General features: G+C 33.9%; 1 protein-coding gene across 1 annotated transcript; it reads left to right on the top strand.

Moving 5' to 3' along the window:
- The first annotated feature begins 2888 nt into the window (after positions 1-2888).
- LOC110664533 (U-box domain-containing protein 8) lies at positions 2889-4302 on the top strand. The gene has a single exon (XM_021824255.2). It carries the CDS (start codon positions 2982-2984, stop codon positions 4101-4103), a length of 1122 nt encoding a protein of 373 aa, XP_021679947.2. The 5' UTR covers positions 2889-2981; the 3' UTR covers positions 4104-4302.
- Positions 4303-14052: the final 9750 nt, after the last annotated feature.

The following is a 14052-nucleotide window of genomic DNA, read 5'->3' on the forward strand; positions in this document are numbered from 1 at the left end:
GTTTCTCCATAAAAGTTGTAGATCTATGTCTCAGCTTTCTGCTGGTAAAATTTCAGGTCAATTGGACCTTTCTACACTGAGTTATGACTAAATGAATAAACACTGTTCATTTGGTCATTTTGCCCAGGCAGAATGCAAGTCACCCAGATTAAGGCAATTTTTAGGTCAACTTGGTTTGGTTTTCTGGGTAGAGTTTCTATACCAAAGTTGTGCCATCATGTGTCTAATTTCATGTCCAATTGGCCTTGCACCAATTGAACCTCTACAACTCCATTTATAATGCCTAAACCTACTGGACTCATATTCAGTCCTGCAGGTCAGCCAAGGCAGCTTACCCAAACTTAAATACCAAGCCACAACTCACTTCATTTCCTTATCATACACATTCAAATGGTCACTAATTGACCATTACAAGGTTAATGAACCATCACATGAGCAAACCCTAGAATTGTTCAAGTGTCCACATTTTTCATATTCATACATACCTAAACTTTGCATTTCACCTACACAACTAAGTTTAATCATTCATTTACTACCAAGGGCTGCTCATTACCACTTTGCTATCAAGCAAAATCACCATCCCTAACTAACCCTAGTTGCCAAAATTTATAGGGTGCACACACACACTTGTTTGTTTTATTTTCTTACATTTCCTACACAATTCATGCCCTTAAACATGAATTAAAGCAAAAGGAAGAATTAGACACTAATCTTGTTGGAGCATAATTTCAAGCCAACTAAAATCTCTTTTTTCTTCCTCTTTTGGCTGCCTAGAGGATGTTCAAGTTGCTAGGTTAATTTTTTGTGAAGCTAGGTAAGGGTTTCAAGGTGGAATGAGGTGAGTGATGAAGCTTTTGTAAGCTTCAATGGTTGAATTGGCTATGGAGGTGTCTCGGCTGGTTTGGAGAGTGGGGTGGCTGATGACTTTTTTTGTTTCTTCTTATCTCTTTTTATTTGTTTTAAATGGGCTTGCTTAATTGTAATTGGTGGTAAGTGTTTAATGACATCATGGTGATGTCATAATTAGCTTTTTATCTCATTTCCTCTTATTTTCTTCTCTACTCATTTTCAATTTTATTTTAGCAATATTTATTCAAATTTTGTGTCATGATAATTATTTACTTAACTGGACAAGTCAGTTAAAAATCACCTTTGAAGGCGAAATGATCAAAATGCCCTCTGTTTGGCTTATGGACCAAAATTATGCATCTGGAATTGAAAAATTTTTCTAAGCATTTTCTTGGCATTCTAATGCCATAGAAACCTCAATAACCCTTCTCTGGAGTCCCAAAAATTATTTTATGAATTTTCTCTCGGGTCTAGGGCTCCTAGTTGCGAGAACCGCAACTTCCCACTGGGTTATCCATCGCTAGGGCACCGGCTCATTTGACTTGTTTATATTTTATTTCTAAATTTTTTTCCTAAATTTTTCTTGTTAATATTTGAATTAATTATGGTTTCTCACTTTAGTTTTTATTTTTTTCAGACGTTCTAGCTGTCCAGACCGACACTGGTCATCGAAACAGTAGAATGTACGAAATTGCTACAGGGAGGGTGTTACAGTGAGCTGCTAATTGTGGGGACTACCTACAGACTTTTGTACGGATATTTGATTATACCCTTATAATTTCTTGATGTAAATAATTTTATAGTCATATGTACTTTTGTAACTAAGCAGTTGTACAGTTAATATGTAATAATATTGTTTTTTGGATTTTGATGTTTGTAAATTTAAATGCACCTGTAAATTACTTATTTTGAATGCATTGTGTATAACTTATTTTGGAAAATTTGGGATAACAATCTTATTTTGAATTATGGAGATTGATGAGATTTGTGTTGAATTGAATTTGGTGGTTGAATTAGTGAAATGTATTATTATTGGGAGTGTTTTTCTACAAGTAAAGTTTTTTTGTTTTTCTCAATTATTATCGGCAATCTGCCAAAATTTTTTCAGAATTTGCGAAAAAATAAAATGGACAACAATTTTGACTAGCTTTTAATCTTCAATTAATTGTTTTTAGTTCCTACAAAAAATGCTCACCACTTTTAAAAAGTAAGAAAATTGTTTCAAAATCTCTTGTAGTGTACTTAATGAGTTATCGGTAGGTGAAGTTTGGTAGTTCATTAGGTATTCTACGGGATCATGTTATGTCTTACAGAGGGATAATGTGTGACAATATGGTAATAAATTAAAATAAAAAAAAAGAAAATTTCTCAAGAAAAGTCTCGTTCCACCCTGCACCCTTGCGTGGAATGCCCTACACTAACCCCAAACTCTTATGGGGCGAGAACGAGAGGAGCAATTCCCGTCCCTAATCCACCCCGTTGCCATTAATATTACTCTTTCAAATCATATGTAAATTGAATTCCTCTACTTTTTATATAAAAAATAATTTTTCATTGGTAAAAAGAATAATTTTACATTGTGCATAAGAGAAAGAGAAAAAAATATTAACTAAGCATTATGATTATGCTATACCTGTTCACATGAACATCTAATTAAAAAATCAATAATTAAAAATCAGAGAAGTTTTATTATATAAAATTTAAAAGTCATAGAATTTTATATAATATTTTAAAATTAAAAAATTATAATATTATAACTATATAAATTTAAAAATAATTATTTAATTTGATCCCCTTATTAAGAGTTAAACTATTGAATCCGACTCGAAATCAGCCAGACTCGACCGATGGCTAGGCCTAATTCAAGACAATAATTTCTCGAATGAGTTCCAAGTTCAAATGATGTTAAAATTTATGGGCATAATTAAAACAAAATAATTAAAGTAAACGAGAAAGAAGCATGAGGGTAAAAAAGTAAATGCATAAACTTGCTTACAAAAGGCAAGGAGGACAAGTGGAGTTATGAGGCTTCTCCTTTCTCTCTCCCCCGAGCAGTTCCAAAAACCTCATAAAACCCCTCCCTTCAACGCAGAGAGAAAACTGGGAAATTACAGAAACCAGTTCGAGTTAAAATGGCTACTCAGTTACCGGACGATTTCAAGTGCCCGATTTCTCTCGAGATAATGTCCGACCCAGTAATTCTCTCATCGGGTCACACCTTTGACCGTGCTTCTATCCAACGGTGGCTTGACTCGGGCCACCGTACTTGCCCAATTACTAAGCTACCTCTTCCCGACCATCCTCCTCTCATACCCAACCATGCTCTTAGAAGTCTGATTTCCAATTATACCCTCCTCTTCCCTCCAAAATCACAGCTTAACGCTTCACCGCCGCCATCAAAACCACAGCCTCAAACCCTATTCTCCACTCTCACTTCTCCGTCTTCTCCTCTCAACTCCAAGCTTGTCTTGCTCTCTCAGCTCACGAGACTCACCAAGCTCGACCATGGCCTTCGCCGCCAGCTGACAGAGTCTGGAGCCGTATCCGCTGTTCTCAACTGTGTCAGCTCGCCGGAGTCGGTCCTCCAAGAGAAAGCCCTCTCTCTATTACTCAATCTCTCTCTCGACGATGATAATAAGGTGGGTCTAGTGGCGGAAGGTGCAATTGGCCGGGTCGTCACAGTTCTACGGGTTGGATCGCCGGATAGCCGTGCCATAGGTTGCACTATCTTGACCAGTCTGGCAGTCGTAGAAGTAAACAAAGCGACAATTGGGGCGTATCCAAATGCAATTCAAGCGTTGGTCACGCTACTAAATTATGGGAATGGTAGAGAGGTGAAAGAAGCAGCAACAACGTTGTATGCTATCTGTTCATTTCTGGATAACAGAAGGCGGGCTGTGGAATGTGGGGCGGTGCCAATTTTGGTGAGGATAGGCGGGATGGGTCTGGAGAGAGCAGTGGAAGTCTTGAGTATGTTGGTGAAGTGTAAGGAAGGGAGAGAAGAGATGGGGAGGATTGGTGGGTGTTTGAGGGTTTTGGTGAAGGTGATTAAGAATGGGAGCAAGAGAGGGATTCAGTGTGGGCTTTTCACTTTGAATTATTTGTGTTGTTACAGTGAGGAAATGTGTGGCGAAGCCAAGAGAGAAGGGGTTTTGGAGATATGTTTGGGGTTGGTGGAGGATGACAACGAGAAGGTAAGCAGGAATGCTTTAAGTTTGGTGCAAACGCTAAGTGGGTGCCGCTTGGTGGAGTGATGGAGGGTCGCTTTCGGTTATGGATGGAGGTGAGTTGGGGATTTTTGGGTTTTTTTTTTTTTGGGAATGGTTCTCTTCTTTGTTGGATAGTTCTGTGTACAAATGAAAGAAAAAGGATTAGAATTTGATGAGGGATAGTTTCCTTCTTTTTGGGGAAAAAAAAATTTTTGTACATTTAAATAAATCTCTCTCAGAATTCTGACTGTTGTAGTGGAAAGATTTCAAATTGGTTCATCAAATTGTAATTTGTGAAAATTTAGAAAAAATTTTTTTGTAAACCAGTTTATTTTCCTGCTTTTCATTGAGGTACCTTGGGGTTTTTCAATTGGAAGGTAAGAGAAATAGCATCTGAATCATAAATTTTATACAATATGACAGTTAAACTATGATTTAACATATTGAAATTAGACAAATGCAGGAAGAAAACAAGTTTATATGTACTAAATTTGAATTCTTTTGGTTCTTAAAAAAAAAAAAAAGGAATTCTTTTGAGCTCGTATGAGAGTGTTTTACAGCCATTGAATGAGGATCATATCTGTTTGTGGTCAACTAGTTTACTTCATTATGTTGCTGCTGTCACTCCTTCCTGTTGAAGAGTATCATTGCTTGCTTTTTGTTCCCGAGTAAACATGGGGGATTCATAGGGTTCTCAACTAAGAGCTCCGGATTATTGGCTCAGGATGCATTCTCGCCTTTTTTTTTTTTTTTTTTTTAGACAATGGCCACGGAGATGGCCTGCTTTGGGATGATCAGAATTTCCTTAATACCATAGATTCTGAGTGACTTTATTTAATCTCCATTTTAGATTGTCTATATTCATAGAGCTGAATTAGTTATGTAAGAGATTTTAACATTATCTCTTGAGATGAATTGACACTGCTAATGAGAACTAGGAATTGCATTTTAAGGCGTATAAAGGATGCTCTGTTTCTGACTCAAAAATTGTTGAATGATAAATTTTGTCAAGTTTTAACTTGCATACTGTTTAGAATGCTTTCCTTCCTGTGGCTTTTTGTTGGGTGGGAAAATTTTGATGGGAAGAAGTCTCTTTTCCAAAGAATCTAATTTCTGAAGCTTGCAATGATGATTTAGTAATTTAGTCAAAATCATTAGATGGAAGGGAACAAACAGGCTGACTTTTGTGGGTGGATGAAGAATTTGTTTGGCAGATTGGTAATTTTCTATTTATTAATCTTTTTGCTGGTCGATTTGATGTTATTTTTTGTTGATACACTTCAACCCTACATGAGGCAACTGTGTGCATTCTTAGTAGCTGGTCTACTACCACAGCAAGCTTTTAGTCGCCACTGCTTCTGTATGTTGCATGTTGGATGGATTACAAAATCTCTTTCTTAATGAACTGTACAAAGCGGCTTTTTTCTGCATAATGCACATATTGACATTCTGGACTACCATGTATTTGTAAAAGCTTTTTAGTGAGGCAAGATCCCTTGAGGTTTGTCAATGACATGGATACCCTCATCTTACGTGCACATTCTCAACATTCTAAATTCATATTTGTTTGGGACAATGCTAAAATTTGATTATCCCTTGAAGTTTAAAATGAGGGTTGTATTTGCCACCTCGCATGAAGCTTTTTGAGATGGTGAGGATGGCTTCAAGGTAGTTAGAAAAGCTTCTTCAACACCCACAACTCTCTGTATTTTTGTTGCTCTTATTGTCAATATTCTTTGGCAATTTTTGTTGCTCTTATTGTTTCTCTTTTGTAGTTGATTTTTCCTTAGTGCAATATTCTTTGGCAATCGTTTTCTATATTATGCTCATTGCTATGGCTGTGTTGGGGGAAGTTCCTCCTAAATAGGTTGCTGCCTTTGAAAATGCAGTGAATTTTGCTCTATTATAGCTCAACAACTCTCATCAATTTGTGTCAACTGATGGTTTGATATACTTGGAGCTCGTTTTGAATTCCATTTGCATTGTGTGTGAACTAATGTCTTGATTCTCATGACCAATCTAGATTAGGTTTGAATATATTTAATTATCAAGTTAAATATTCTCAGTTAATGTTAGTTTCTTTGACCTGAAAATCCTGGTTGGTTGATAGTTCGGTTTTGGTAGGTTGATTCTGCTAGCAGCTACCCACCAGAAGCAGCAAAGAGACTAAAGCTCCGATTGAGATTGAGATTGGAGCTGGAAAAAAAAAACTTATTTTTAGAAAAATATATTTTTAGCTGTGATTATTTAATAAATTTGGCATTTTGGCAGCTTCCACAATAATCTATAGCCAAATTTGACTTTTACCCTAATAATTTCTTTTTTATCAGAAAGGGGTTCAGCACGAGTAGTAAAACTTGTAATTGCTGATGACGTGGAACAAAATAAGTGGGTAAAAGAAGCATCTTGCCTAAGTGAATGTCTCCTCATACAAGTAAAGTTTTATACTTTCACTTTGCCATCTCTTTTATTGATACAAATTTCTTTGTATGTTAATGTTCTTCCTTTTCCATTTCTTTATTTGACAAAGACATTTCTCAAGAAAATCAACTATATCATCCAAGAAATAAAGGCCAAGAGACTGGTTGGATTCCTTTTTTTTTTTTTTTTTTTTTTTTTTTCTTTCTTGTGGGGTTTCAATGAGGTTGGAGATTCATGCAAGTTATTGTCTTTTCTTAATCTAGAAAATGAAAACTCCTTTTTTATTTAGCAGAATCTGTTTTCTTTGATTAGCCAATTTTGCAGTGGCTTGGATTGAAAGTTTGCTCTTACTTAACACCTCTCTTGTATCTAGTGTGAAACTATGATATTGCTTAGATTCTCTATGTATGATTAGACATATCACTAATTTCATCATGCTTTCGGTTTTTTAACATTGATTTTGGAATCTTACTTTGATACTGATAAGGATTAACACGTAAACAGGTGATTGGAAATTTACCAACCCTTTATCTGTTTGTTTCTTTTTCTCTTCTTTCTTGGTGTATAGCGGAAAATGCAACTTCCTTCTGTGACAAATTGAATGCCTTGCCTATCTTCTGGGCCTGATGTAGTCTGTCCACTGGGTAATAGGCCTAAGAAGCCATATCCTTGGGCTCAGTCAAGCCATAGTTGACATGAACAATCTTGTTGAGCTACTGTTTTGTAGTTGACCAAACAGTGTGGAATTCTTGATTTTCTTAATGTGGCGTAGCGGTGAAGCTAAAAAGATACCATAATGGTAACCTCTCAAAGGGCAACACCAACCACCAAGAAAAGCTAACTTTGAAGACATGATTGGAGAGTAGAAGGTTCAGGTTTTTAGCTATAAAAAAGAAAGATTCTTGAAGACATTTGGTCTCCCCATCTAAGTAATCATCGAGCAGTACTTTTATTGGATATGATGGCAATGAGGGGCCATGCTCTCCAGGCATTCTTGAAGTTTGAAGCACAAGCCAAACACATACATTTACACTCACCTGAATATTTATCAACACTGTAATAAAGTATCTTCATTCTTTATTAATCAAAGTTTTATTCTTTTAAATAATACTGTAAAAATAATAAAATTTTGATTTTAATATTTATAAATTAATAAAAAAATATTTTAGCAAAATTTGTAATTTTTTCATTTCAAAAGGATCTCATCCACCGAAAAAGGAAGATAAAAAATAGTAGTAGAAGTAGAAAGATCACCTACTAAATAATGGTACTTATTGGGCCTAGCTTTTGTAATGGGAGTCTTATAATTACTACAAAAGACTAGCAAGTGGGATGAGCGCGGACACTTTGTATTAGGAAGAGAAGCACGCTTCCAGACAAGCCCCATTATTCATACCTCTCTCTCATTTTTTTTTATTTAATTAAAAAATAAAAAAAATTGAGTATGATTTTACTAGGTAAATAAATAATATATTTTTAATCACTAAATTAAATCAGAATAGGCATTTATATCTTCTTTAAATCCCACTACATTATAGGATATAACCTTGACTTTAGCTTCTCTTGTTTAATTTTTTAATTAACATGATTAATCATCACATATTGATGATTAAATATTTATTTTTAATTAATAAATTTTAATTTAATAATATTAAAATTATTTTTAAAAATATAAAATTAAAATTAAATAAATAAAAAATAATTAACATTTGAACATATAAAAATAAGTAAAATTTCAATTTGTGGTGGTATACTTAATTTTTTTTTACTATAATTAGATTTGACAGAAACTCAAACTCGAGACCTCGTAGCTCTAAAGATCACTCCAATATTACTCAAATAAAACTCATTCATAGGTCTACTTATATTTTAAATATTTATTGTCAATTTTTCAATTTCTTCAAACACATAAACCTGTTAAAAACATCAAATTAATTAATAATTGAAAATCCAAAGCCAAAAATTCATTCTGTCCATCAAATAATCATTGTGGGTTGGTTTGAATTCAGATTTGGGTCTACTTATATTACTAACAGACAACAAATTTCATCTTTGGAGAAAAAACATAAAACATAAATTTGTTCATAATGAACGCGGAGCTAAGAGTTTATTTAAAAAATAATAAAAATAATAAAATAAATAAATAAAATCAACTGGAGTGATTATAAGTAAAAAGTTCACTGATGGCAGCTAAAGGAGATCGAAAAAAAAAAAGAAAAAAATAAAATTTTATAATTTTAGATGCGAATTCAATACTAATACTATCCATCCAAAATTGAGTTAAATAGTTAGCGTTCGTTTAAAAAATCTAACGTGACAGTTAAAGTGTCTCTAACGTGACAGTTAAAGTGTCAATGTTTGGTATGTAACACTCTAAATTTTTAAATAATTATTTTATATGAAAATTATAATATTTTATTATATTAAATATTATAGAAATTTATTTAAAATTTTTTGAATTTTTAAAATCGGGTTTGATTTTCTTAAGACAATAAATTTTATCAATTTTTAAAAATTTATTTAAAGATAACGTAGCAAATCTAAAAATATATTTGGCTCCACAAATTTTTCTGTAATTTTCTTTCGAAATTTTTGGGCCTCATTTTGGGTTCCATAGTAAAGTAAAAATTCAATTTCTGCTATCCTAAATCGAATAGGCTGAATCAAATTGAATCGGATTGAACCGATCGAATCGGATTGAACCGATCAAATCGGACCGACTCTTCTTCTTTTTCTTCTCCCTTCTGCCACGTCCCCGACCATCTCACCTTTTCTCTCCATTTTCTCTCTCCTCTCTCCTCCCCACCTCTAGCCACCACTTCCCCCTCCTCCCCAGCTCGCTGGCGCACCCCCAGGGAGTCTCCCTGCCACCGATCATCGCCTTGTTCGCCAGAAAACGTCCCCAAACCTCTCTTCACGAGGGCGCGCGACTCTTTGATTTTCTAGCCAAAATTCGGCCAATCAGGCCACCAATTGAACCAGGTCTAGTTCCAATCACCTTCTACACTTCGAGAACTTTCCAAAGACATAAAGAATATAAATTTTCCTCAAACGGTTCGCTTAATTTAAGCCTAGAAAGTTTTAGCCTATTTTAATTTTTGGGCTAAATTTCTCCCAAACCGGAAACCCTACAGAGATTCTGAGAGTACCTGTGTGCTCCATTCAGCAAGAGCTTCACGGTGATATAAATGTCAAAAATTTTCGACACTAAAAATCTGGTGGGTCCCATGGACTTCGCAGTATTTTTTTGAGCTTTAAATGAGCCTATTTAATGTCATAAAAATTATATTATAACTCCTGATGTTGTGGCCTTCGTGTAGGTACCTTCGTTTCATGGAATTTCACTGGCGCTTGGATCTACATTTTCAGGACGAACAGGTGAGCTGCTAGAGCCGCTTAAAAAATGGCTCAAAATTATAGTCTCTGCCACCAATTTTAGATGCCCCGGACGTGTTCCAGGCATTAGAATTGGAGTAGATATATCCGAAGTTCGAGTTGTTTATTTTTGCCTAATACTGAATTTAGAATAAAATCCATAAAATATTCATGGCTGACTAGAAAATTATAATTCTTTTTGCAATAACCTTATAACATTTTTAAGGACCACGAGAAAAAATTTTAGAATTTTTAGAACTTGTTTAAATGATTTTTGTAGAATATCAGTTTTAGGGACTATAATTGAATTTTCTGAGTATGTGAGTTTTGACTAGTTTGGAATGCCTAGGAGGGGCCAGATGATGTTGTTGAGATGTGAATTTGAGACTTGTGATTTTAGAAGTGTGATTAGAGCTACTTTGTAAGTTGGGTAGGTCATAGGTACAGGGAAAACTCTATCAGATTTCTGGCATAAGTTAGACCGTCTTTTGACTCTTTAAAATCTTGTTTTGAGTTAATTCTAATAACTTAATAATATAATTATTTAGGTAATCAGGATCAACCATCCTCCTCCACTCAGTCGCCACAGTGATTCTCGGTGTACTATGAGTAAATATTGATTTATTTATAATTTTAATATTATTATACATACAAGGCATGCTCATACATTCACTTAACATTATATGTATATAGCTATTATAGGCACACTTTGTGTTATATTATTATTTGATGAAATTGATGTGGGTGTCGCTTTAGGATAATTTAGAGCTGTATGCGTATGTCAGCGTGCATGAGGTGTGGTACTGGATATGGGTAGGATGGGCAGATCCGCTTGAGCTAATCTCGCTTGGGGGCCGGTCCTTTTTGTGATAAGACGGGGTGAGTACGGCTTTGAGTTGATCTCGCTGATCCCCACATTTGGATTATTAAGAAAAAAGTTTGGCTTGAATTGATCTTGCTGGCAGAGGTTGGAATTAAGAGAGTTGTGCAGAAGATGAGCTCTCATATATATATATATATTTGATGTAACGCACTGGTGTGTGAGTACTCTAAATTATTCTTTATAAGAATATTATTTAAACTTGGTTGAATGTGTTCATATATGCTGTATTTCATCTTTAGAGATGCATTAACCCTAGATAGTTATAGAAATTATATTTAAAATTAATATCTTACTCTATGAGTTGAATGTTCACTCCTGTTCACCCCATTTTTTTTTAGGATACAGGAGAATTTATTTTGTGATTAACCTGCTTCCTTCCTCGCATGTCTATTAGCAACAAATATCAGTATTTTATAGTATTGATTACAAATCTAGAACTTCGCATGTGTTAGAAGTATTTTAATTGGTTTGAGACTGTAATAGTTTATTTATTTTGAAATTGTAAACTTAATATTTATGCGTGTATGGATATATGGAATGGGTATTTGTCTTGGATGAGAGAGCTGAGCTTCCATTTAATTAAATTGTTGTGTTGAGTATTATGAGGGTGAGCTAAGCTCTCCAAATGTATCACACCTTACTCTTCTGTAAGGCATAACATGATCCTGAAGTATACCTAATGAATTACCGACTCCATCTACCGATAACCCATTAAATACACGACAAGAGATTTTAAAACAATTTTCTTACTTTTTGAACATGGTGAGCATTTCTAGCAGGCATTAAAAACATTTAATTGAAGTTTAAAAGTTATGTAAAATTTTTGTCCATTTTTATTTTTCTGCAAATTTTGAAAAAATTTCGGTAAAGTGCCGATTGTAATTAAGAAAACTCAAAAATTTTACCTGTAGAAAACACTTCCAATATAACACTTCATCAACTCACAACTACCATTATAACTCAAATGAGCACAATTTCCTCCAAACTCCACAATTCAATCAATATTTCACAACTCAAAATTTCAATTCAATTATTTCCAAAAATAGTAATAATTAATTTCATACACATTGCATTAAAGAAAAATTAATTTACATTTATCAGTCCAAAAGTTTACATCAGAAAATCCAAAATAATATTATTACAAAATCTGAACAACTGCTCATGACCAATTTACAAATGTACATACAGTCAATTACATCAAAATAAACATGTACAATCAGGGTATAAAATTATACCTGATAAAAGGTCCAGAAGTAGCTCTGAAATCCTCAGCAGCTCACTCTGCTACACTACTAGTCTCTCTATCTGCGACAGCAATAAACAACCATCGCTGAGTACTATGACTCAGTGGTGTACAACATACTAAAATAAAATCTTATGCATAAATCAAATCACATTTATTCCAATATGGTACTGAAAATGAAAACAAATACAAAACACAATTTATAATTTTAAATAAAACAGTCTCATTTCGGAAGTCCCAAAACAGATTTCATAAAAACACACAGTTATATCATGCCATCAGTACAATATTCATCTCAATAGCCGGAAGCTTATGAGGAATCTCAAGGCTAGCTAGCTCAAACTATGGGTACCCATTCAATTTCTTCCTCTACTGGCACACACCTTAACACTTTATCCAGAGAGGAAAATCAAAATTCAAAACTAATTCCTTCCACTAAGCATGCTAGTGAGGCATTTAGATTTATGGTCATGACACTGTGGTTTCAAAACTATCTTAACATTTTACTAAATATTTATTGACAATTCAAAAACATACAATTAAATTTCCAACAATTTAAGTCAAAAGCATAATATTCATTTCATTCACAAATTTGCAATAAAAATAAATCATAATTTATTCATTAAAACAAATTGTCAAGAGAATTTACAGAAAAATTTTATGTTGTGCACAAACCTCGTGCTATCGCCTCTAGGCCTTGACTCGATGTCTCAGGTTCTTTTTCAGTATTCTTTTCAACTGAAACACACAATTTTATAGTGTTTTAGTATCATAACGTATAATAAATTCAAACATAAATTTACAATTACTTATATCTAGCTCTAATATAGTTGATTTAACGTTCTTTGAATTTTGCATTTCGAGGTTACTATTCACGACACTACTCAAGTCAAATTGTTGACTTTCTTATGCTTAATAGGTATGGAAATTTTAATTACACCCACATATCAAATTTTGGTTACCAAATTTGTTGGTTTTAGTTGCCCTTTCAATTTTTAGGTCTCCTAATTGCATTTTCAAATTTTCAAATTTTCAAATTTGGTGTCCTGTTTTGCACTGTTTCATTGATCACGTTGCTATAGAAATTTGACAAAGTATTCTTCATAAACATTGTTCCTTATTGTCTTATCTTTAATTTCCTTTTTGAATCACTCCATTTGGAGTTTTGTAGCCCAAGATATGACTATTTGAACATGGCTGGCCGGATTGGCCTAACCCAGATTTCTAGGCACCTACTTTGGTTTTGGTAGTTTTGGGTCTCTAACTTTGGGTGGCAAATGACTTAGTTATGGGCAGAATTTGGGTTATCATTCTTCATGAAAGTTGTAGTGCTATGTTATACCTTTCTAATGCCACAAAAATCAGGTCATTTAGACCTCTATATAGCCCAAGTTATGACCAAATGAACAAATACTATTCATTTAGTCATTTTGGTACAGTGGCAGTGCACTACACCCGGGTTTGACCTAATTGTTTACCATGTTAATGTCTTTTTTTGAGCATGATTTCTAAATGAAAAATGTGCCATTATGTGTTTGTTTTATTCCTAATTAGCCTCACACCAATTAGGTTGGTAATTTTTCAATTTTAGTCCCTGAAAGGGACCTAGGTTAAGCTGCCAGAATAGTGACTCTAACCAATCCGAATTGCAATTTTATTCTAACAATTCAAACACATCACAAATGGTCCCAATTGACCATTTTCAACCTCAATTAAGGTGATTTGCATCATTTGACCATTTTTCTCAATTTTTCCAAATTTTCAAGAGGGTTAAGAACCCTAATTGTTGAATTTGTTCAATTCACTACATAAATCACTTAATCCACCTTAATTAAGCTTAATTTTATGCCTAATTTAACTTGAGCATACCAAACCCTAGGGATCCTAACTTGATCTAAATTAGTGGGGGTTTTTAACATGGTATTTTTGTTCCAATTTCCACAATTAACTACTAAATCAAAGTACCTAATTATGAGTTTAAAGATAGAAAAAGAGAAATCAAACTAACCTCTTGGTAGCTCTTTCACTCTTTCAATTTCCACTTTCTTTTTGAATTTTTCTTTCTCCACTCC

The sequence above is a fragment of the Hevea brasiliensis genome, chromosome 11 (genome assembly GCF_030052815.1).
Source record: "Hevea brasiliensis isolate MT/VB/25A 57/8 chromosome 11, ASM3005281v1, whole genome shotgun sequence".
NCBI classification, from domain to species: Eukaryota; Viridiplantae; Streptophyta; class Magnoliopsida; order Malpighiales; family Euphorbiaceae; genus Hevea; species Hevea brasiliensis.

What these genes read in the sequence shown, in the direction of transcription:
- LOC110664533 (XM_021824255.2), top strand. Translation starts at nt 2,982, where the DNA reads ATGGCTACTCAGTTACCGGACGATTTCAAGTGCCCGATTTCTCTCGAG.